General features: G+C 34.4%; 1 protein-coding gene and 1 long non-coding RNA gene across 6 annotated transcripts; one reads left to right on the top strand and one right to left on the bottom strand.

The window, feature by feature from the left end:
* Window positions 1–711: 711 nt before the first annotated feature.
* Window positions 712–24,722, bottom strand: CCP110 (centriolar coiled-coil protein 110). 5 transcript variants are annotated; one of them, XM_077141699.1, is made up of 17 exons: window positions 24,487–24,722; window positions 23,604–23,801; window positions 22,752–22,910; window positions 20,602–20,757; window positions 16,387–16,515; window positions 12,251–13,892; window positions 10,027–10,154; window positions 9,413–9,527; window positions 8,729–8,868; window positions 8,407–8,523; window positions 7,935–8,036; window positions 7,649–7,765; window positions 7,124–7,197; window positions 6,507–6,569; window positions 5,720–5,779; window positions 5,116–5,201; window positions 712–2,649 (listed from the first exon to the last, which is right to left on the bottom strand). In XM_077141699.1, exons 4-17 carry the CDS (start codon window positions 20,740–20,742, stop codon window positions 2,597–2,599), a joined length of 2,967 nt encoding a protein of 988 aa, XP_076997814.1. In that variant the 5' UTR covers window positions 20,743–20,757; window positions 22,752–22,910; window positions 23,604–23,801; window positions 24,487–24,722; the 3' UTR covers window positions 712–2,596. The 5 variants fall into 5 exon arrangements, with proteins under 5 accessions (XP_076997814.1, XP_076997811.1, XP_076997813.1 ...); XM_077141696.1 differs by having other exon boundaries at window positions 10,027–10,157; window positions 24,487–24,721; XM_077141698.1 differs by having other exon boundaries at window positions 10,027–10,157; window positions 23,604–23,666; window positions 24,487–24,721.
* On the top strand, window positions 24,662–25,690 carry LOC143667458 (uncharacterized). Its single transcript, XR_013168046.1, has 3 exons — window positions 24,662–24,864; window positions 24,969–25,152; window positions 25,589–25,690. It is a non-coding gene; the product is annotated as an uncharacterized LOC143667458 (long non-coding RNA).
* The last annotated feature ends 281 nt before the right edge of the window (window positions 25,691–25,971 follow it).

The raw sequence follows: 25,971 nt of genomic DNA, 5'->3' as shown, positions 1-25,971 counted from the left end.
TATTTTTTGTAGCTTTTCATTTGGGTGGTGGGGTAGTTTCTGGTTGTTTGTGGGAGTGATCCCTGAAAGGAAAAAAAAATGTCCACTCCCAGGAGAGGTCCTTCCATTTTAAGCTCTGTATGAGTAGTTAAGAATTTCAAGGCAAATCCACTATTCCCAACATAAGAAGTGAAAGGTGGCCATAGCAAAGTGAGGCACTCTTCCCACACTGCCTTGCAGATTATCAAATGTAACATCTTCTCAATAGGAGATAAACTGGGAAGGATTTTATTCTGGTCACATAGTTGATGAGGCACCAACAAGATCAGGCTTTGTAACACTAGGGCATGGATGTAGAATTTCCCAGTGCAAATCAGCAACTCTGAAGTAAGTTTCAACCTTACTATTCTTTCCCTTCTCCCTCTAATTCCCCATTTGCTCTTTAGCAAGCTTCCAGCTCCTAAGAAGCTAACATGGCATTTCCAGCTCTATAGTTAACATTTGCCTTCTGAAAAATCCAGCTCATGTCAACTCAAGTGCTGAATAAGCACTGATATAGGTTCCATATTAAAAAGTGGGATATGGGACTTTTAATTGTAAAAAAAAATAATTATATCACAACATTTATCTTATGACCAAATACTTTTTAATATCTATCCCTTAGTAGTCCTTTCCTTGGTAAATAAAAAAGACCATACCAGATTTACTTTAAAATGAAAAGTTTATTTTGCCTTTTGCCTAGAAGCAAAACTAATGAAAATTAAAGTATAAAAATAAATACAATTTACGTTAATGAACATTCCAAAGTAAAAATAAGAATAAAAATAATGTAATATAAATTAAAATCCATCGAAAGCACAAAACAGTGTCTGGCACTTTGATGAGAAAAGGCTGTGAACATTAAAAATGCTGTATAAAACACACAAGTTTTTACCTTGAAATTAAAAAACACTCAAGTTTTCATCCTTAATCTAATACTAATTTTAACTTTCTCCAAAACATACTATTGTTTTAGCTAATTTGCACTGGTGTACACAAAACTTTCAGCATGTATTCTTCTTACTGGAGAGACCCATAATGATATGCATAAGCTGTATCCTGAGTTTTCAAAATGATAAAGCACAGTTTATCATTTTAATAAGATAATAATTTTATACACTTTGCCTATAAATGAAAAATTAGTAATTCAGACCCTTTTGACTTCTAATTTTCTGGCTCATCCATTTTTTCTGGTCATCGTGTAAACGATACACCCCTATTAAGAAAATCAAGTTTATACCCAGAATAGATTATTATTTTCCGTCTACAGCTGAGTGCAAAAGTTACATTTCAAATGGATCAGAAACTTGGAAAACAGTCTTTATCTCCATTTCTTAAAAGGATATTAAGACTATATAGAGTCTGCATTTTCAAAATAGCCTTATCTCTTTAAAATTCAAGTTAGAAAAATTAAATGCACATAGTTCCAATTTTATGTGAGAAGCATAAAGCCCTTTTTAGAAATGGTGTGATAAATTAACAGTATAATCCTCTTTCATAAAGTCATGTTCCCTTGGTAACAATTATTGGTTGATATATTTAATGAACACATTAGTGATGAAAAAAGTTAAACATCACCACCTCTAAGTAATGCAAAATTTCAAATGAACAGTATTACTATTCCATTTGAAAATCTGAATTTATTATTATATCATATAGCCCTTTATTCTCTCCTAAATCAAGCATGCTAGAAAAAGCAGACTATGAAGAAACAAATATATGGTCTAAATAGAAAGTTTAAATGCATGCAATGTGTCATTCTTATTTTAATAAAATGGATATAACAATGTATTCCTAAATGCTACATTCAAGAAGATTGTGCTATCCTCTTCAAATTTGTTACCCTCCACAGAAGGAAGGATTTTATAATCTAGTGGATATGCTTCTAATAGTACGAGGGCAGCATATGGGAAATCAAACATTTCTGGAAGACTAGTCATTGACATGAATATGTACTTCTAACCAAAACAGTGACCCACAGCTCCTTCTGTGGTTAGTTTTAGGTGGGTCATGATAAGCAGGCAAGTGTTTTATCATATGTGATTATACTGTGGGTTAAAGAATATACAGATTGAGAACTAATCAGCTTTTAAATGTAAAAAAAAAAAAAATGGGAAAACGCTCTTCTGAAATAATTTTTCCTTGAATAAAATAATTTGTTTAGCAAAGTCAGCAATCAGAATGCAGATGAATGAAATTTGTCAGAACTTATTTGTACTCTGTCACACCTTTTCAGTATTTTGTAAAAATAAATGAAATGTCCTTTAAGTTTACAAAAAGGGTCTCTGCAGACATCTGGGCATGTAAAACAAATTATGTCTGTACAGATTAAGCACAGGGATGAGGCAATTACTGAACATTATTTTGCCTTCACTCAAACCAAATATTAAAAGGAAAATGGGACCTGGGACAGTAATTAGCGAGACTGATCAAATTATCAGAGATAATCGCTCACCCTTTCGACATCACTTGGTATGTGTAATCTGAGTCCAGGTTAAATAAAAGGTCTTGGGCAGGGAAGATAATATGGATAACACCCCCCCCCCACCCCCCGTTTATCCTAGTGAATGTTGTCTTCTTAAATTGTCGCAACATTTGGCCGCTTTCTTTGGGTTTTTCCTGCATACGCTCCTAAAATTAAAGCAAAACTAATATTATTTACCAACATTAGTTTTTCTATAACAATACCATATGATGAGTGCTTACTATATACCAGGCACTAAGCTAAGTAATATACATTACCACATTTAATCCTTACATACAATAATCCTGTGGGAGAAACTGTTACTACCGTTTTAAGGATAACAAAACTGAGGCTAGGAGAAAAAGTCACTTGCCTAACATAACTGAGATAGAAGGAGGGATGCTGAGAACACAGTTCCACCTGACTTGCTCTTTTACTTAACCATTTGGTATTACTACCTCCTCCTCTGCTTTCATTCATGGTTTCTGAATTTCGTTATAAACTCTCAAGTCAAGCACAAAACATCAAATGAGCAAAAATGTTTTAAACATATGACAACAGAAATAACAATTTGTGAAAACTACACACTAAACGATTTTTTTATCATTCCATTCTACATATCTAATCAGTAATTCTTAATATAATCACATAGTTGCATATTCATAATTTCCACACTAAACAACTTTAAATGATTTGCCACAAACAACATCTTAGAATTCTATTTCAGTCAAAGAGTATTATATTTTATCATCATAACTAAAAATGAGTTTTCTATAAATTTCTTAATATAGGGTTTATTCTCCACATGGGTCAAATCAAAGCAAACTTTCAAATTTTTTCAAAACAATCCAGGCCATTAAAAGTCTAAGCAGGAAAGAATAATCTATTTAAGAGCTACTTATAGATCACTGTATTAAGTCACAGCACAGTAATAAATCATATGCCAAATTCTCAGTGTACGTAAAATGATAAAATTCTTTAGTTTCTTTCAATTGTTTATACATGAATCTTTAGAAAAACAGAAAAGATTTCTGTAATTGTTTAGATACACATTAACCATACATGTTAATTCAAGAGTTAAGTTCATTTATATTAATAATATGTTGCAGTACAATTCACCCTCAATAATTCTAAATACTGTACTTCACTGTACATCATTAACCAAAATGACAGTTCACTTATACTGTTGAGTATTACTGAACAGAAACAGTAGTTGGTACTAGGTGTGCAGATTTTTACGTGACAAAAGGTGGAAATGAATTGCATGAGAAAAGAACATGGAGAGTGGTCACTAGGGCAACTTGTATTAACAGATAAAAACAATACTAATACTTCAGTGATGAGACAACTAAGATTTATCACAATATATAACACTAAGAAAGATGGGAAAACTGAAAATGTTTGAAAATTCCACCTAACTTCACAAGCAACAGATCTGGTGTGTAGTCTGAGTTCTGAGTTCTTCCAAATGGTTATTTTTCAAAACAGCTGTTTCTGACTGCCTCTAGAGTAAGCAAGATCTTCAACAGGTTATCTCCTTCAAAACAACTCCATTGACTGTCACAATGACTTCCAAAAGATGAATTTTAAGTTATCCTATACATATACATATTTACAACATTATCACTTATACTCACTACATATATACAAAAGGCCGGCAATCATTTCAAAGTTAAAATCAATTTTTTATTACCTCTTTGAATATAATTGAACAAATCATGATAAAATGAAAAAAAGTTACATTATTTGTCCCCTCCTAACTTGGAGGAAATCACTAAGTAATAAAAGTTCTAAAATATGCTTAGTTATATAATTAATGGGAAGATTAGAATTGGTTAAAGATTTACTCTTCAATGCCCACTGATTAACATTGTTTTAAATGTGTAGAAAGTGGTATAGTTAAGGCAGAGCATTTCCAAAGTATTTATAATGGATCATGTAATTTAGTGAGCATATCAAAGTGTCTTTAAAAAGATACCTAAAAATATTAAAACAGCAGATTAAGAATTTTGGATTAGCTCAATATTGAATGTCTTCTTGCCACCATAAAACAAAGTTTTTACACATTTTTTACTTTAGCCCTTAAATAATTCTCGAATAATGAACATCAGGAGAGATTAAGCTCAAGTTTCTTACTGAGCAAAAAATTAAAGAAAAAACAAAAATAAAACTTACCCCCTCCCACCTGGCATATTCGCATGTGATCTCATGTCAGATGGAGAAATTTTTCATTCCCTTTATGCACAGATACAAACATTCCTGGATGATACACCTCCCCAAAGCTGACCAGACATACTTTTGCTTAGACCAGCTTAGGTATCAGCGGATCATGATATTTTACACATTTATAAAAAGATTTTCTAGATTAAAACATGGATAAGTTCTCAAATTTTTCAAATTAAAAAATACATAGTGCTCTTCATGGACTCCTTACCGAAATTAAGATTGGAAACAGTTTTATCTAACTGCCACAAAATACCAACACAAATGATCACTACAGGAATGAATGAATATGCCAAATTTATGTGGCAAGGAAAGACAAACAATATATCCCACTTAGATGGCCTGAGTTATAGGACAGCTTGTGTACTTCTTTCAATTGAATGGGCTTCAGAGACTGGTTTTCTACACACCTGACACAGGCGCTCTGTTAGGCACTCTGCTCTGTGAAGACTTCTGTCTATTTTGCACAACCCCCTTCACTGATGTCTTAGGGGTTCTAATTGAATATAAAAAAATAAGTCACTTGCATTAGAATCTAAATGTTGAACATTCCAAGAAGGCAACCACACTGTGTCAACTGTTCAACACACAAATAAGCTTGAAAAGAATTTAAGTCTCATGCATGTGCACAGTAAGGAAGCTATACTTTTGCTTCTGCAAGAACCTGTAACCACTGGCTCATACTTTGTTGGAGAATCACTTGGGTAACACTGCACTTACTATATGGACGTTGTTTAAATATATAATGAGTAAAATAGTATGAAGAAAATGGTAAAAACATGCCAACATAAGATGACAATTAAAATACAATACACAACAGTACACCCAGAGAACTATCTTTGAAAACAAAATAAATGTACTACAACTTTTAAAAAGATACTCCTAATGTTATAAAAATATCATATTTGAAAAACAGTTATCCTTTATGTAAAGAGTACTAAAATAATATTTGTCTCTCTAAAAACTAATCTTGATTTGAATACTTTTAAATCCCCATGTGTTTGACATACTTACCCTTGTCTACTAAGTAGCCTGTGAACAGGAGCATTCTGTCCTTGGTTTGGCTGAAGGACTCTGTTGACAAAGTAAATAAAAAATTAATCCAGGTCGTTCAGTAGTAGAAGGCTCACCTTTCATGCAGGAGACCTGGGTTTGATTTCCAGACCATGCACGCAAAAAAAAAAAATTAATCCAAAAGGATAATTCTGTTTTGTCCCTTTTACTCTCCACGGATGAAAAATTGTTAACAGTGAGATTGAAGTCATCCATTTAATGACTATATATTACTACAAAGCCAAGTATATTCATTGAAACATATTAATATGCTACTTCAGTTTAAGTCCAGTACCTTTTGAACAGGTACTTTAGGTTTTTATCAGGAAATACCTATGTCCAACGTAAGTGTTACTTCTGGTACTCTAAGATAATTCATTTATATACGTTACAAAAGCCAACTTTTCCATTCAAACATCTGAGGCAAAAAAATAACACTCTCATTTTACAAGAGAGGACACAGGCCAATAAGTACCAAACTGTGGTACTGTCGACCTAGCAGGCTCAAATTTCTACCTGAGATAGAATGTACTACTGAAAGCTCTGGGAGCATATGGTCTGGCACACGACCAGGCAAATGACCAGGTGTTAATATGGATCCTGAGCCTACAATCCTCCAACTCAGCAGTGAGCATTCTACTTAGATAAAGTAGAACAAAGCTAACAAAAGAAAAAGCTTGAGATTTATAAAATTTTATTATATATATATTAAAAAGTAGCCTTTCACTGAGACAGTGATTTTTCTCACCTTGTTTCAGAAGGATTTTGTTTAACGAGAATTTTCTTATTTGGCATGCCCATTTCAGCCGCTCTAACACAATATAAAAATAAGGACACAAACAATATATTTAGAGAAGGGAAAAAAGGCATGGTTAAAAATGTTGATAAAGAATGATAGGAACAAAACATCATTTAAAAGTTGATGTACTACCTTAACACATGCACCAAGTGTACTAAAGACAGCTTTCAAGAAAGCAAATATTTTAAAAATATTTATGGGTATTCTTCCCATTAAGTTTCTCCTCCCATGAAGTTTTCAGAATATATCAGAAATAGAACATATTTATAAGATATGCAATTTAACACTGAATAAGGATTAACTGTTTCTAAGGTTGTTCAATCAGTTGTCAATTATACAAGTTAAGCATTGATGAATTAAGCAGTTAATAAATTTATCTAAAGATTAGTTCCGATTCCACCACTTTATTTTAATGAATCTCTTAATATAAAAGAGATTTCTATCACCTTGGCCGTAGAAAAGTTAGCTGTCCTTTATGTCTAATTCAAATGTACCAACAGACCAGGAGATAACTAAAATGAACTGGTTTGATAATAACTAATGTGACATGGCACAAAGAAACTTACTTCATGTATTTCTTCCTATCAAGAGACTTCTGTGTTGCAGCTGAAAGAGCCACTCGTGGGCTTTTCATTTTATCCTTTAAAATACAAAAGTAACAAAGCTCTAGTGGCTCCAATAATACCACTTATATTATAGTATAGGATGATCCCTAACTGCACAGAAAAGCTTCTCTTTATTACTATTTTTAACTCTGATTTGGTTATTCTTTATAATTGAAGCAGTTCAATTTTTAAACAGTAATTAAAATTATCTTTCCCAATGAAATACCACAGATTTTGCTTGTTTTTCTTTGGCCAGGTACACAAAGACCAATGATTCAAACCACAGACCTGATCAGGAAACAGTATGAAATTCTTTCACCAATTTCTTTTAAACTTTCCACAGATTTAAATATTGCTGGCAATCCTGGCAGTTATCTATGGTTAACAATTATAGGAAGGCTGCTGAATTCAATAAAGAATGGCAATTAGTTACAATTACCCCACATCCAGAATAGCCTTACTTATTAGAAAATCATTCAAACACACCATTTGCCTGAGCATTTTCTCTTTGCGAACTTCTCGATCATGATGCAGAATAGACATTCTTTCAGCTGCATCCATTACAAAGAATATGTCGTGAATACCATACAGGGCAGCACGCAACTAGATTCAAAGGAAGAAAATATTGTAACCATCACAAACAGATGAGGTTAGAGTTCAGTAGTACTACATACACTTATTTTATTTACAGAAAACCTGAAACCTATTTTCATCAAATGAAGGGAGAGAAATATAACATTCCTGTTTCTTAAAAGCCTCAGGATGAATTTACCTGAGCTAATACTCTTTCCTGAAGAGAAGCATCTTGGGCTGAAACAAATCCTCGCTTTAATGGTGCTTCTGAGTGAAAACTTCTTATAAACTCCATAGTGTCCTAAAAAAAAGAAAAGGCTCTTTCAAAAACCATTTTTCTAGAAAGATTCATGATCATTGATGTTTCCTTTTGTTCTTTTTCTCAGTCAATCCCAAAATAACTAAGACAAAACTGTTATTTATTAAAAGTCAAACAGCACACTCTTTAAAGTGAGCCAAAAAAAAAACCAAATAAAGCTACTACTTCATACACAACTTTTTAAATTATCTGAATGAGATTAATAATCGAACTTCTAAAAATGCCTATAATACACTGACTAAAAAAAGTTTGATCTGCCTAAATTCTGAATTAATCTGCCAGCCAAACTGTCAAAAGAAGATGAATAGAATCGAGACAGAAATGCAATACAAAAATTTGACAATTTCTTTACTTTCACAGTTTGTCGAAGTTGTTTCAGCTTTTCTGTCTGCATAAGACGACGAGTTAGAAACCCTTTTGCCACTGCAGTTATTTTGTTAAATTTCACTTGTACTTCTGGACTGAAAACCTAAGAAAAAAGACAGTCAAAATGTTTAAGAATCACAGCATTAACTCAAATCTTTTCTTAATCTATTATAATGAGCTAAATTATTCTATATTGATATGTTCTGTGTAGTTTTATCTCTAATAAAAGCTATTTGATATATGACAAAAATATTCATGCTCATTTGTATAACCTAATATAACTCTTTAAAAAAATTAAGGTTGCCTACCTGAACCCAGTTAGTTTTGACCCTTCCAAAAGGCCTTGCTACTGAAATTTTGGTCAAGCCACTAGTTGATGATCCCCAGAGGTAGAATGGTGCTTCACTGGCAGATCCAAAACTATGCTGCAGCACAGAATTTGTGAAACCTAGAGAAATATGTATATAGCATTACACTTGATGTCATATAATCAGAATATGCAGAACATCCAAACAAACACATAACACTCATTAAATAAAACAACTGCCCTCTGCAACTGATCCACATGCAGATTTCAAATATTTATGAATTTTAAACTTATACTCCAGATGGATCTTTTCACACAAACAGCATCTCAGGATAATTGAAGACATGAAGATAAGCTCTTCTAGGGAACGGGGAATTACATGTAATTCAAGATCACTTGGGAAACAGCAAACTATATTTACTTGGAGCATGTCACCTGCTGCATGAAAGAACAATGCCTGGACTGTGAGTCGAATTTCATGATATTTTCCTCACTAAGGTGTTCTTTTCTCAGCAACACTTGCTCACCAGTCTCTGATCTGTTGCCACCATTTCATTTTTCACTGGTTACTAAGCAGCTAGCAAATAGCAATGGGTTGGACATAGAATTACCTGATGAAAGGAGCTACAATTTTGAAGTGTACAGAATAATTTTTTTAGATGGAAAAGGATTTTTAAATATATACCAGAGTCACTTATTTTTCTCCACTCTAACTCCACCGCATTGTTAACGTCCAACTCAGAGACTTCTGCTGTTATCGCCTTCTTCTCTTTTAACATTTTCTCCTGTTCTTCTATTTCCTGCAGGTTGATAGATTATTCTAAGATGCTAGATCTTTGTTCAATTGTTTTAAAAAATCCTATCATTTTAGGCTTAGCCAAAATTTAATGGAATTATTAACAAATTATTATGCATTTCTAATTCTCTTCCCTCAAATAAAAGCATGACAATCATTTAATCATATTTGAAATGTGATACATTAACTATAATAATCATAAAACAAGTGTCCTGCCTCTTGTGATATTAGCTGTTGCAAAATATGTATTTTGACATCCATTTACAAAATACCTTTTTATAATATTTTGAACCAAGAATAAAGTACTCTTTTTGATAAGTTGTACAATTACTTTTAGATAAGGATCTAAATAGTAAACCTCACATTTGGGCAATAAAAACACTATCCATGCATCAAATATATAGGAGGTAAAATACAAATATCCGATACACGACCAAAGTCAATAGATAACCCCTGCTAAGTTGTACTTACCATCCTTGCACCCCCACATTTTAATTTCTCACCTTTTGCAATCTTTCCTGTTCCCTTTCCTGCTCAGCTATGAGTAGTGATAACTGCTGGGCATGCTGTTCTTCTAGTCTTTTGCGCATTTCTTCAAAAGCTAACATCCTGCTTTTTAGCATCTCCTCGCCTTCTGAAAAGAAGTATATCCCCTCAAATTCAGCATATTTACTACAAATCTAATATCTGGTATTTTCCATCAATTTAAATTTTGCTTCTAAATAGAGAATATTCCTTAATATGATATAATGTGATCAAGAGGCAGGCAGGTTCCTACTTAAACTACATTCTCATTTTGCCACTCCCTTACTTCATGCTATCACATAAAGGCCTGTACCATATATCTCATCACCTCTCCTACTCATTCACAGATCCCATCATGGTCTGAACTGATGTAGCCAAAACCATATATTCAGTCAAGATTCTCCTTACTCCAATTAACTTCAAGATGAGATTCTCATCTGGACCTCATCTCTATTCCTTTGACTCTTGTTCTTCTCCAGGATCTCTGGTTTTGGAGCTTGCAATTTTGTTTTGATTTTTAGAACATATGGTTCTTTGACTATGTACAGTTTTCTCAGCTTAAGGTTCCAAATATACTGGATTAAAATTCCAAATATTTAAATTATTAACTAAATGAATTTATTAAATAATTATAACTATTTAATTATTATAACTTAATATAAGTTATAATTAAATAGTTAAAAATTAAAATTAAATAGTTTAAAATATTAAAATAATTAATATAACTTATATTAATAATTATAACTATATAATTATTAAATAATTATAACAGGTTTACTAAATAGAATGTGGAGAGACATACTGAAATGTTGAAATATCATCACACAGATGTAGCATGTGTATATTCATGGATCTCCCATAATTCAACTAAATTAAAAAAATCCTTTCCAAATAAAAAAATGATTTTCATTACAGATAAGTATATTATATGCTATTGCCCTGCTATGGTCTTCCTATGTTTGTTCTTTTTCCTAAATGTGTTTTATTCCACTACAATTTGCATTTGTTTATATATAATTTTTCAGAGGCAAAGGAAGCTGAAAAGTAGGAGTTGAATTATAATCTTCAGAAATAAAAAAAAAAACCCTCAGTACAATCACTGAACTGGCACCAGTAGCTCATGCAGTTATATCTTAAGAACTTTATACATAAAGTTCTATTCAGAAGAGGGGTTCACTTTGACAGCAACCCAACTGGCTCCATGATTAGCTGCACTGACATTATCTCGCACCCACTAGTCTTGCTCTTATTAAAGCACTGCCAGAATTGTCACTCCATTGTTTTTGTGTATTTGCAATATTCACTGTGGCAACACCTAGCCATGCTATACTGTCTACTTACGGGACTGAATTTGGCTCCCCAGGTACCAACTGTTGTTTTTATTAGAGCTGTTACAAAGTTGCATCGGTTTTAAGCAGTCTACCCCAACCCTATATTTTCTACAAGCCCTGTTATTTTTAGTTTGCCACTTTATAGAATGCATGTGGTTTTTTTCCCCCAGGAAGATATATATCACATTAGAACTGAAATATCTAAGACTAAGATATGAAATATCTGTCTTCTTTATATGTCTTCTACATCAGTAATAAAGTATTGACCATGACAACAAACTAAGGAGTAATAAAAAAGAAACAAGTTTTGGAAACATGCTGCTAATATAACACTGGATGTGGAAGAAATTAAAAAAAATAATTATTATCAGTAAAGAAACCATTCTCAAAACAGCATTCAGAGATCCTTATTTGTGATATTTTCTCTAATAATTTGATGTTGAAGTATTTATTGATACTACTACAAGTAGTAGTAGGCCAACTACATGAAGATCTCATTAGAAGTTAAACAGCAGACTGACAAAAACATTAGAAACCATAGTACAAAAGGAAGACTCCACAGCAACAGACCAGATTAAAACTATGAGTGATGTTTCTTGCAAGAACTTTTTTTTGCAATCATTAATAATATCCTCTATAATACCAAGTGGGCTGTGAAAGCTTCATTAATTAAATTTTAAAAATTTTTAAAGAAAGACTACCAAATGGCAATAAACTATAGCTAATTATATGCTCTCTAATAAGGTAAATGCAATTAAGTACCTTGATAAACAGATGGGAAAAACTTTTTTTGCAAAAAAAAAACAACTTTTTTTAAAAAACAAAGGTGCCAGCTGCTTTGCGGGCATTGAATGCTTCAAAGCTGTCTTACCTTTGGAACTATTTTCTACAATTTTATTCTTGTTAACGAAGACAGATCCCTTAGGGTATCTTTTTTCCGGCAAATGCTGCCTTTCCTGTTCAGCTATTCCAGTTGTCACGTCATAAGGGCAACTTTCTTTCTGCAAACTATCAATATCTAAGTCAAGTCTCCGTTTAACTTTCTCAAAACTATTTTCCAAAAAGAGTTCACTCTCACAGGACACTGTAGGTGTGTTCATCTGCTGTCTGTTATTCTGATTCTGCATCAGTAAAGGAGATGGGTTTTTTACATCATAAGACTTATTCAGCTCCATCTGTAAATTGCAGGAGTTGTTCTCTAACATATTGGCTGACTTGAGTTCATTCACAGTTCCAAAGTTTTGGTTTGCTGTACATTTACTGGTGACATACGGTTCATACAATCTTGGCACTATGGTACAAGCATTGTCCATTTTGTGTGATCCTCTCCCATCAGATGTTAACTGATCTTCCATGGTAGCAAGTCCATGAATAACTTTATTTTCTAATTGATTTCCTGAAGACTGACATATTTGGCTTGATTTACCTAAAACCATTTCCTCTGTGGCTTCCAATGTACTTCCACTGTCATAAACCTTGCTTGAACAAACTCCTGCTAAATCAATTGGTAATTTTGGCACAGTTTCAAGTACATTTGTTTTTTCATCAGTATCTTGAACAACTAAGTCCACTGCTTGTTCTTTTCCTTTAGGGCTTAATTCACAGGCATTTATTGGGTTATTTATAAGTATATGACAAGCTGATGATGGCCTAGAACGTCTTCGATGCATTTTAGGACTCATGCTTGGCTCCGGACTAGGTAATTTGGCATAAGAACCAGTAAGATTTCTGATAACATTATTCTCAGAAACAAAAGTGGGAATGACTTTAAAGTCAGAATCAGAATCTAAAACGGTGGAATGGCCAGTTTGTACAGGTAAGTCCACTTTAGAAAAGCTAGCTAAAACTGACGTATTCATGATGCTTGCTTGAGCGGAAGCACCTTGGCAAACAATTGAGTTATTAAGGCGTGGTTTGTCAGGAATAACTGAGCCACAGTGTTTGCCTATCAGCTGGGCCTTCTCCTTTACACAGTCAGCCACCTTAACACCATCATTTTCTTTGTCTGAATGGCTCTCATTAACACTCTTTTTCGCATTATTTCTCAGACTGCGTCTAAATTGTTCTCTTTCTATATAGTCCTTTGATTTTTTCATCAGATTCTGAAGACTCATTGTGTAGGGATCTGGGATGACTTCTTCCAACAGTGATGGACCCTGTTCTTTTGTTGCGAACAGACTATTAGAAGTCAGAATCTTTAGTGAGGTTGCTGAAGAGGTATTTAAAGAAGCATCATTTACTCCATGGCAAATATTTGAATTATCACATTGTTTCAGACAACTAAATTCTTCTGAGTCTCTAGGTATAGTCACATCATTAGATTTAAATTTGTTTTCATTTTCCAAAGGCAAATTTCCTATCTTTTCTAGTTTTGCTGAAGTAGAGTTTTCAGTGGGGCTTGGCAAAATATTTGGAAATGTAGCAGGAACATTCGAATTGCTGACTTGTGAATTAGAGAAAACTGCTTCAATCTCCCACTGGTCAAAATCACTGGCATTAGGTGCTTTTCTAACCTGAAAAAGGAAATTTAAAAATTATTATTTCCTCATTGCACTAAAAAAAGCCTCTGATTTCAATGTTTTCTTAAAATGCAACTGAAACTGAAAATTCAGAATTCTGATAATTTAACAACACAAAGATGACCTTTTCTATGGTAAAATTTAGAAAACATCTATTGGTCATGTTGGTCTACTTATTAAACAAGATTAAAGAGAAAAAGGAAATTATCTAATTGGAATCAAATATATACCTACACATACATAGTACTTTCATGTATTTTTATATGTCATTTAATCTCAGAATAGAAGCATTTCCTTAACTTTCGTCTGGTATATGTCATTAACATCACTAACTGTTCCTCCTATAAGCGCTATTGTCTTGCGATATCAATGTATGAGAAAAATAGCAAGTAATTAAATCTCAAATATAAATGATTTCCTCTCTAACAAAGATTAATTTTCCAGGACACTGATTAAACAAAAATAATTTAGTAATAGGACTCCTGACTTCTAAATGATGATTCTAAATTTTAACTAAAATCCCTCTATAAAATGAAGCAAATTTATGGTAAATGATTGCTTGCCCATGTAGCTTAAGTTGCTCAAAAATAAGAAAAATGTCAATACCAAATTCATTAAAACAATATTTGATTAGACTGATGGTCAATTAAAAGAACAATATGTTAATTCAGTTTTAGACAAGGAAAATAAGTAAAAATGTCATAGATTAAGTTGAGAAAAATTGTATACACAAGAGATCTAACAGAAAAATAAAACTGCATTTTATATCTAATTTGACTTCACAAGAAATATAAGTGAACAGGATGATTTCTAAAGATTACACATCCATTTACTAAAGTGGAAGAAATCATTATCATGATATCATAGGAATATAGGTTCCAGAATCCTGAACATTAAAATGTGTTTTTAGGTTGTTTTTGTTATGTACTTGTTTTTCTTCTAGACCATATGGCACTCCTGTTTTACTTTTCAAATCCCAAGACATGTAATGGTTCCAAGGTACTATGCAACAACAGTATAACAAGATTTAATAGCTTAGTCACAACCTCAGGCCCAAAATAAACCCAAAAGGATGGAAATATATATATATATATATATATTCTTGGATTTCATGAAATCCAAGAATATGTTCATCAGTTTAAGCAATATAAATTATTTCCTTGAATAAAATATTTCACATTTATGATATTCAGCAGCTATGTTTTTTCGTATACCACTAAAATGAGCCTTTGGTTATATTAGTTAAATTTTTTTAAAAATCTGTCATAAAGTCATAGGTTTTAAAGGTGAAATGGATCTTAGAAATCTATTCATATCATATAAAATTTCTCTACTGCATAATTAATTATCTATAGTTCAACACTGTATATGATCTTCCCCCCTCTTATTTCTGACTTATTTTGCCTCACCAAATGTCCCACAGATTCATTCACAATGTTGCATGCCTTGCATATGATCTTTTAAAGAGAAAATTCTCAGATTCAACAATAATTTTATTACTAGAATATTTGATAGCTCCCCTCAAAGAACCAATAATGCTATGCCATATTTATTTCAATAATAAAAAATATACACTAAGTCCAAAACCCACCTTACTGTTAAATCAGCACGTCATCTTTTTATTTAATATGAACAGTAATTTTAATCTACAAATTAAAATCACAGCATACTACACACAGAGAAATAAAAGTAACAATAGAAAATATCCTAAGGTTGACTATACATGTGTCATCTAGTATGAATTACAAAGACAAACCACAAACCCTTAAGAGTATGAAAAAGAAAAACAAAATAAAAGATGCAAGCAACAAAACAGTACTAATATACAATGGCAGAAATTATTTGTTCAATTTAATTTGTTAGTTTTTCTTTTTAATAAGAAATAATCCAGACCTTAAAACAAATATATTATTTATACAACTTTAAATTAAGCTAAATGAAAATAATTGCAAAGGTGCAGGTAAGTTTAAATGAATTTACTTTCAATTTAGGATACATCTAGACAATTCTATTTATGTACTCTAAATTGCATCTGTGCATCTAAAAGCAGAATTTTCACCAAAAAAAAAAAACAAAAACGGGGGGCAGTTATTTTATTTATTTTGCAGAGAATGAGAATAAGGTCATTTAGTCAAAAGTCTAATTAATTCAGGAGTAAACTACAATGATCAATTCCATCATTTTGTGACTAAGAGTTTAATGTTTTTAGAGTCATAAGATACAGACAATAAGCAATTATACTCAGTGCACGGCTCCATTGTCTAAATATCTAATTCAAGCACTGAGCTTCACTAACACGAGTGAATATTTTTTGGAGTAACTGAAATGAAATATCACAAATTACAAAGCTTCTCAAATATAAAAGTAAACTGCAAATATATTCCGGTAAATTAGTAAGTACAAACACATTTCTGAAAATTATCATCAATGCTTACTGGTAATAACTTTATGATTTTAATTGTAATCTAAAATATCTTAAATTACATACCTGAACATTTTCAAGAATCTCCTGGACACGAGTCAATAAAGCTTTCTTCTTATTAACCTGCTTTCTTGCTTCTGCATCAAGTGCTTTCTGCTTTTCTTGTTGCATTTCCTTTCTTCTCTCAATATTAAGCTGGAAAACATCATAGATATGTAATTATTTCTCAATTATAGAAATATAAAAACAGGAAGTTTTCAATGAGGATGATAAAAATATGTGCAATAGATAAAACTAATCTATGGTTTAAGAAATAAGAGTGGTGGGGGTTAGGGGTATGACTGGGAGGGAGCATGAGATCTTTCTGTGGTGATGAAAACATTCTGCATGAGTGTACCTTCTGCATGAGTGTACCTTCTGCATGAGTGTACCTTCTGCATGAGTGTACCTTCTATGAATGTATCAAAACTCACAGAACTGTAACACTTAAGATTTGTGCATTTCACGGTATGAAAATTATTCTTAATAGAAAAAAAAATTTTTTAAAGGAAGGAAAAAAACCTGTTCACTCATCATATGCTCTAAAATGACAGAGATAAAATTAGTGCTTCTGGCCACTACTGAGCTTTTCATTTGGCAATGTACTTCACTGGATTAGGTAGATTCTCTAATTCCTAATCTTCTACTTAATACACGATTTCTTTGCTGCCTCAAGAAAATGTCCAAAGGTTTAATGAAAAATGAATCTGATAATGTTCTATTTACTTACAAAATCAGAACATATTTTGTTCCATCAGAACATATATCTTCCAATAAAAATATAATATACCTAAAATAATTGAAGGCTTTGAAGCATTATATTGTTTTACAGTGGATTTAAATCCTTATTTTAAATTTGGGGACATTTAGTCACTATGATCAAGAAGATTAAACTTACACACTGGAAAAACATACAAATACAACAAAAACTTGGATTAAGTTCCATAAACATCAGATTTTGCTTATAAATAAATAAATAATGGAGTCACAGACCTTAATCAAGAAGGCTCAGATATTCTGGTTCATATTAAATTATCAAGCAATATGTCATCAAATATCTTATAAAAAATGTTGTTTAACAGGGAGCACAGCATAAGAAAGAGGTCCTTTAATCCTATATAGATTATTGTAATGCCTGGAAACATCCTAGAGTATATTAAGTAGATAATCAATAAGTATTGGCAAAGTCCCATAAGGGAGGGGTGAAAGAATACAGAACTATTAAACCTTATCATCAGGGAATCCCCTGATACTGTGTCAAACTTTAGGGACACCCAAATTAATAGGCCATGCCCTCGATCATAAGGCTTACTCTTGTGAAGCTTATGTAGGTAGCAGAGATGCTTAGACTACCTATAGGCATGCTGAAGAGTTACTTCTGGAGGACCTCTGTTGTTGTTCAGATGCGGCCTCACTCTCTCTAAATACAACTCGGCAAGTGAAATCATTGCCCTCCCCACTACATGGGACATGACATCCAAGGGTGAAAGTCTCCCTGGTGATGTGGGAGACAACTCCCAGGGATCAGACCTGGCACCGTGGAATCAACAATTCCATCCTGACCAAAAGGGGAAAAAGAAGTGTAATTAATAAAGTATCAGTGGCAGAGAGAGTTCAAATAGAGTCGAGAGGCTACTCTGGAGGTTGCTCTTACGCAAGCTTCAGGTAGGCCTTGCTACCTATCATAACCTGCCAACCCCTAATCAGGACAACTCCAGTCAATCCTAAAGAACACCTAGAGCAATATATAAGATTCCACAAGGGTTCCATGCACTAGAGTAACTTTCCAGAAACCTACAACCTCCAGATAGGCCCCTGGTCCAGCTAAGTCCTGAAACCTAGCCCGGCCTCTCTAGAACATCAGCTAATTCCATCTCCCTACCCCACATTAGTGACAGACTCTTCCAATATCAAAAATTCAGAATTGCCATAGCCCAACAACCCTAAGGAGAGGTATGGAAAGATCAAAGGTGACAATGGAGTTATACATAGAAGATAGGATTTGACAAATGAATATGAATGTTGAATCTCTTTTAATCTACAGTATTTTAGAGCAGCTAGACGTAAAAACCTAAAATTATGAAATTGTAATCTATGTTTAAGTCTAAAATATGTTCTACAACTAACTGTGGTGCTGTGCTTTGAAATTTACAGTTTTTTTGTAAATATGTTATTTTTCACAAAAAAAGAAGGAAAAAAAGTTGATTGTGATGATAAAAAAATATTTAAGCCCTTCTATATTCTGGAGCAGTTGGAAGGAAAAATATGAGAGGACTGTATGGTAGCTCATGAACAAACTCTGTGATCTGTCCTGTAACCACTTGTTGAAGAGTGCTTTGAAAACTATTGCTTTCTTGTTTATTTGCTTTGCATCTATGTTACCCTATACAATAAAAAAGTTTTTAAAAAAAGGGAAAAAAATGTTTAAATTTTCTTTTTCTTATTTGCATAGTACCAAAGAATCATCCCACAGTTTATTTGCTAATTAAAAACGGGAAAATGTGTACCTTTTAAGAGCCTAACAGCAATTACCACTATATGCAATTATTCAAACTAAATATCACTAATGGGACAACTGGGCATTATACAACTACTGATATAATTTACAATAAAGTACACAATATCTTTGCCAAAGAATTCGCACCAAAAATGTTTAACCTAAATCTAATCAAACTTTGAGATTCAACTTCCAGTTTATAGGAAGGACAGAGAATAGAGTAACAAGTTAAACATCACCATGAGGAAATAATAGGAAAAATCCTAAAATTAGGGCATTGTACCAGACAATACCATTTTTAAAAAAGGTAAAGGACTGTTACAGAGTAAAAGAGATTAAAGAAATAAAACAAGCAAACGGCAAATGAGGAAAATGGACCACATATTCACACAGCAGGTAAACTGCAGAACAATCATTTGAGCCCTGGTCATAAGGCTCGAGTCTGGGCTTGTACTCACTACTCTGCACTGGGAGCATACTCGCTGCAATGATTTACAGTAGACCCTGGAGATCTTTCCATGCCAGCACACTGAGATCTACTTTAATCATTTTAATGGTGTGTATGAAAATTTATAAAATGAACCACAGTTAGTCCACTATTTATAGACATTTAATTTGTTTATCAATCTTTTGCTATTTTAAACAATGCTGTTATCACCTTGCTCGTATTTCTTCGGGTACATATACACATATAATTGTAGGACAGTCCTCGAAATGAAATTGCTGAGACAAAGTTTATGTACACGTCTATATTATGATAGAGCCCACCAAACTGCTCACCAAAAAATAAATCAACTTATTCTCTCAGCAAAAGTGTATTGAAAGTGCCTTTTTTCATACAATCTAAGTATCACTGGGTACTATCAGATCTTTGCCAATCCAGTTGGGAAATGCTAACTCATTTCATTATTTCTTTAATTATGAATAAGGGTAGGCATCTTTTCAAATGTTTATACACTTTTCCTTTTTTTCTGTGAAGTGACTACATTCTTTGCCCACTTTTATATTAGGTTTTTTTATCGATTTATAAGTTTTTTTATACATTAAGGAAATTAGCACTTTTATATGTTACTGATACTTTTCCAGTTTTTATAAACACAATTTGAAAGGTCATTTTACTCATATTTAAAATAATTGTTCACTAAAATTTGCAACTTGCTTTAAGAAGATAATCATATCAAGTGTGGATCCAAAAGATTTCACCAGTTGTCTTGCACATCTTTGATATGCATATTGTGAATTATACCAAGCAATTACCTTGCTTTATCTCAGGTAACCCTTTCCCTGCTCTGGGAATCAGCATATTCATAAACACACAGTTGACAAAATCGAGGGTAGAAGATGTTTAATGTCTGAGCAAGGCTAATCACTTAGTAGGTGGCAGAGGCAGGTGGACTCAGGTTTGAATCCAAGTCAATCTGCCTTGAGAGCTTGGGCTATACCGTCTATACTGTCACCTTTCAGCTTCTGTGCTAAAACATAGTTAGTACGCATCTAAAGACAACTTATGAAAAGGAAAAGAAACAGCTGCTTAAGCTGGCATTTTTCAAATAATGTGTTACAAATAATTTTTCAGAAAGGCAAATTCTTTACTCATCCCACCTCATTTGGCTTTTAGTCCTGAATACCAAAAATATTTAAAAACATGTTTCTCAGCCCAGCTAAAAAATAATTTACTGATAAAAGTTGGAGTCGTTTAGTGGATCACTATAGGAAAAAATCATTGAAAAATAAAGAACTTTTACCAGTGGAGAAAGTACAGCCACTCCATGGAAGCGAATAAGTGAGATGCTTTCAGACTGGGCAGGTAGAAAGCTCTCTCTGGAGAGTGATGCCTCTTGGACTCTGGCAAGACTTTTCTCACAGAACTTCTCATACTCTTCCATCTTCCCACAATCACACTGCAAGGGTAAAATATGACATTTTTAATACATTGAGAAAAACAGGTCTCAAATACTTGGTGACTTCTGTACAACCATGAAACGCTCCTAGAGTTCCCAATTCTTAGAAGTGGCCTTCCCATAATTGTTTCACTGATCAGAAGCTAATTCTTGGGGACAGGAAAGTAACTCAAGAGTCTACCCAGGTAAGCCTTGCTCCTTATTTTATATATTTCTGAAATATTTAAATGTAAATTAATCTTTAAATATAGTTAGTTTACAAAGTACTAAGAGCTCACCAGTAAAATCTTGTTAAAGAAAACAAAGTTCTGTGCCACTTTATTAACTTCAGATTGTAAAACAGAACATTAGATTTTCTTTAACAAGCCTTATGTACACACCACAGGAAAAATGATATCATTCAAAGGCAGAAATGCTTTTTTTAGCCCAAAAAAGTTTAAGAGGCTCTTTAAATAAAAGAGGACATTTACTTTTAAAAAGTTCTTCTATTATAGAATGCCTGCCTTCCATGTGGGAGACCTAGGTTCAATTCCCGGACTATGCACCCCCCACCAAAAAAGTCCCTCTATTATGAAGTTCAAAGGCTTTTAATCGCATATCTTAAGAATATAGTTTTAGGCAAGCACTAACCAACTCTGAGATGAAAATCATTCAACTTTGGTAGAAATTCTATTTATTATTGAAAATTGGAACCATCACCAAACTAAAACAATCAGGCCAATAAAAGCAAAAATTCTGGGAAATGGTGATGATAGTAATGAAAATACAACTAACCAGGAAGGATTAGAAACCATACACATTCATCTAGAAAGCATTAAATATTTATTGACTGCCTACTTGTATAGCATTATGTGCGGCACTGTTTCCTTTAAATAAGCAAGGAGAAATAAAAAGACCTTATCAGAATCATAACCGGTAAAGGTATAAACTGTGAAAACAGAAAACCTAACACAATCATTTCCTTTAAGTGTTCATTTTAAAATAATTACCTACTTAGAAAAAGAAAAGGCAGGGAAATTGAATTCATGATTAGGACACGCAACGATGAAATAAATTAGATAGAATTTGATACTAGTCTAAGCCTCAAACTACTTAAGAATTCAATACAGAACAGTGCCAGGAAAAAATATAGCTAAATTAGAAATGAAGAAAAAGAATATTCAAATTACGATTAAATTATTTTTAAAATGTTCCTGCTTCTGATGAACTGGTAGTCTTATCAATAACAAAATTTCTTCCTACCATCCCATCTATTGTAATTATTTCTACAATCAACTTATGTAAAGGGAGCTGAATTTTAAAGAAATGGTTCCTTAGAATATGAGTGATATATTTTGCAATCTTAAATTCACAGAACAAAAGTAAAAAACAAAATACTTTCCTGCATGATAACCATATAAGACCTGGCTTTTCATTTAGATTTAAACTCACATAAAAATATCTTCACCACCAAAATATGCAGTAACTATCAAGTAAGAGAAATTCAAATGAACCCATTTTTGTTAAAATACTTCAAAACATTTTTAATATAATCATGCACCATGCATTCAGCATCACACACAAATAATGCAAATAGATAATTACAATTAATGTAATATACTTTCTCTGGATAGACAAGCAAAGCATGAAATTCCATTTTAAAGTTCTGGGAAATTTAAAGAAATAAAATATCTTTATGACAACAATTTTGTTTTTCTTCAAATAGATGTACCTCGCTGCTTTACTAATACAACGTGTATGTCCTTTATATTACAGATATACGCAATATATTATCACAGCATATTTTATGGCATGTGGTAGTATATTAAACATTCAAAAGAAAAAAGTGCTAATTTGAAAGTTAGGGAGATTACCAATTGATCCTAGAGCATGACTGGATCTTTCTTATTCTTCAATATCAATTTAGATGTCCTCCCAACTTTCCCCATCTAAATTAACCCTGCCTCAATCACTATCACTTTTCCCTGCTGTTTCCCAATTTTCACAGCACTTACCACTATCTGAAATTATCTTGTTTATTTCCTTGGTTTTTGTCTGTCTTCCTCCACCAAAACGTAAGTTCCATAAGCACAGGTAACTTCTCAGTGTTGATCACCACTGAATCCCCATTAAATAGAACAGTATCTGCACACAGTAGGCACTTGATAAAAGTACTGAATAAAAGAATTACAGTAATTAGCTCAAACAACAATATAAACCAGGAAAAGAGTGAACTATATAGCAAAAGAGAAAGCAGTAAGGAAGAATGGAACTTAAAGAATGATGATTTATGGATGACCCTAGTCTCAAGAGAATCTGAAATTACATATTCAATATATGTAATATATTTCAATCTGTAAACTTGAAAGGCAATCCTTTAAAAGGTGTGCAGTCCACATTCCATATTGAGTAAGCGAGAGGGCCCTACGTTTCTCACACTACAATTACCACAGTTAGCAAGGCTTTATTCTAAGGGAGAAAGACTGAGAGCAACCCCAACCACAAATTTACAGCCCCATACTTTACTACTGGGCAATACTCGTCCACTTCAATGAACAATTTGTCAGCTACAGCATGTTCAAACATGCCTTGTCTTCTCCATTTATACCAAACAAGTACTACTGCCCCTTCTCCATGAGCCTTTTGGTAAACCCCATGCTATCTGCTCCTCACCAGTCCTCTGCCAGAAATGTCACTGAAGGGAATGGTAAAAGAAACAAGAGAACAGATCCTGTCTTATTTTCAGATCCTCTCTGGCTGTTAATCCATCAGTCCTCCACAAAATATAAACTTCTTATAGAGGCAGAACAGGGGTTGGTTTCTTATTCAGACATATACTAGCCGTGGGCTCTTGGCAAGCCACTTACCATATCTATGCCTCAGTTTCCTCATCTGTAAAATAGAGGTAGCATATCTGTCTCAAAGGGATTCTGTGCGAATTCAATGAGGAAATGCAATGGAGGGCAATTAGAATGCAGGTCACGCAGAAAGTCATCAGAAATAGAGGCTGTTTGTACTATGAAGATGATGATGATGATTTTTATCACTAGGGGAGTGCTTGGTTCCTGGTAAGATTCAAAATGTGATTTTTTTAAAGGGGGACATAGAAAGGAGGGCAACAGCTTCCTTCTCTGTTTCCAGACCCCTCCTCTTCAAATTGCCAAATTGGGGGGAGGGCGGAAGGGCACGGGCTGGGGCTACAACTAGACAAGAAAAGCTAACACCTAGCAACATCAGCACAATCAAGAGAATATGCTTGATTATCCTCACGTTTATGCCCCAAAGACTAGCAAAAGCAGGGTAAACGGCGCTCCTAGTGCCTCTGGTTGTGGTAACCGGCGTTGAGAAACGGCCAGTGCACACTGGGGACCCCTCCCTCTCCATCAGCGTGGGAAAAGAGAAACGGCCCCAAACAGCTGGGCAAGGTTTATTTTCAAAGGACCCCGTGCCCTCACCCCAGAGCCCCAATCCCACCTCTCCAAGCTCCTCGAATACGGCTCTATCCCGAGGGCCCACCAAAGCGGTGCCAGCATCCGAGCATCACCTCCGCGCCCGCTGCCGCCGGCCCCCGGGACTGCCGCCTCACCACACCCGGCTGCCTTTCCAGAAGCTCGAGGGTCCCGGAACCCAATATCTGACTTAGGGCTCAGTGCTTAGCTGCCCTCAGCAACGCAAGGCGCCAGTCCCACCTCCTCCGGTGGTCTGTCAGCCTAGATATGCTCAGGATAGAGCCCCTCCTCACGCACACACCTGGTTCCCCCACGGCCGGGTCAGCTTTTATGCCCTCGCCCCGGGCCTCGTCGGGAAGCAAAAGGCTCAATTGGTAGCGACAGAGCGCAGTTCGGTCCACCGCCGCCTTCTCCTCCTCTTCCCCGCCATATTACGGATCTCAGGCGGCAACGCGGGCTCCTGGCAACCGCCACGGTAGCCGCCGCCGCCGCCCCCCAGGCTCCACCTCCCAGGGCCGGCACTTCCGGTGATTGCATCTTGGGCCGTTGACGCTGTTTGGCATCCAGTAAAACTACAATCCCCGAGGTGCATTGCGCGGCTAGTGGTGCTCAGGCCCAATGACGAAGGACGACTTCCTTACGGCGAGCGCGGTGCACGCCGGAAGACGTAGTCTTCACTGTAAGCAGTTCCCTCCAAATTTTTATTACCGTCGGAACGCTCCTTAAAGACTGAAGTCCCTTGAATTATTCATTGAAGTTTTCATTTTTTGCTTATCTGTATAGACATTTTCTGTGTGGTCGTTGGAAAACATTGCATTCATCAAAATGATTTCTCCGTGTTTAAAATATTGCTGAATCAGCAGATGCCAGCTCAAAACCTTAAGACATTCTTACCCTTTTGCAAATAAGTTGGAAAAGACGTCCAAAGAAGAAAGGTAACAGGTACAAGATGGCAAAAAAGCCCCAGGTATTTTACCAAAGTTCTCTATCCAAACAACACTCCACCCAGCTTTTCAAAATATGATTTAGTGGCCTAAATCATTTCCTAACTCAGCTTTAACTTCTTCCTCTCTTTCTGACCCTACTTTCAGTGCTATTTTGCACGTGTAAAATGGAGATTTAAAAAATACTTATCACAGGGTAGTTGTGAGTAATGCAAAATGCCTGGCATATTAACCTCCACTCTTAGCCCCTAGTAAAAGGAGAAGTAAGATTAGGAGGAGCAGTAGCAGTAGAAAGGTCACAGGCCTAAAACTGGGGTAGCTTGATATCAGCCCTGACTCGGTCATTAACTGCACAAAGCATTTCACCTCTCCCGGCCTGGGTTTCTCATTTATAAAGTGAGGGATCTTTAAGCCCCCTTCCGATCTTGCCTCCTTTGTTATGTTCTTTTATTTCTTCAGAATCTGAAAAATCCTCCTAAAGTCGACTGAAATTCGTCTCCGAAGATAGTATTACCTACTGAAGTTCTTGTGAAAGTAAATGTGAAAACGCATAATAAAACATTTGAGTGCTCTAGAATTGCTAGCTGTACTTCCTGTCATTTGCCCTCACTAGAATGTAACTCCATGAAAGCTGGGATTCTGTCCATCCTCTTCGCTGCTGTGTCCCCAGCACCTGGACGGATGGTTGGCATATCTCGAATTGAATTGAGTAAATGGTCTCAGCGTCCTGCTGCTTCAAGGCCTCCTGGCCTCAGTTTCTTTGGGAACATAAAGGAGTCACTAAGATCCCTTTCAGTCCTACAACCGTACGACGGATCTTCTATCTCGCCCTTTCTCTCCTA

The sequence above is a fragment of the Tamandua tetradactyla genome, chromosome 23 (assembly GCF_023851605.1).
Source record: "Tamandua tetradactyla isolate mTamTet1 chromosome 23, mTamTet1.pri, whole genome shotgun sequence".
Taxonomy (NCBI): Eukaryota; Metazoa; Chordata; class Mammalia; order Pilosa; family Myrmecophagidae; genus Tamandua; species Tamandua tetradactyla.
Note: the sequence above shows the minus strand (reverse complement) of the source record. Positions and strands in the feature narration are given on the sequence as shown.

Bases quoted from the DNA above. Each gene is read 5' to 3' on its own strand.
- CCP110 (XM_077141696.1), bottom strand. From the start codon at position 20,742: ATGGAAGAGTATGAGAAGTTCTGTGAGAAAAGTCTTGCCAGAGTCCAA. The intron at 10,158-12,250 runs GTAAGACAGCTT...ACTTCTTTTCAG, and splicing joins TGTAGAAAATAGTTCCAAAG to AAGGCGAGGAGATGCTAAAA. The intron at 7,198-7,648 runs GTGTGTTTGAAT...TGTATTTTAAAG, and splicing joins AGAAAATGCTCAGGCAAATG to GATAAAATGAAAAGCCCACG.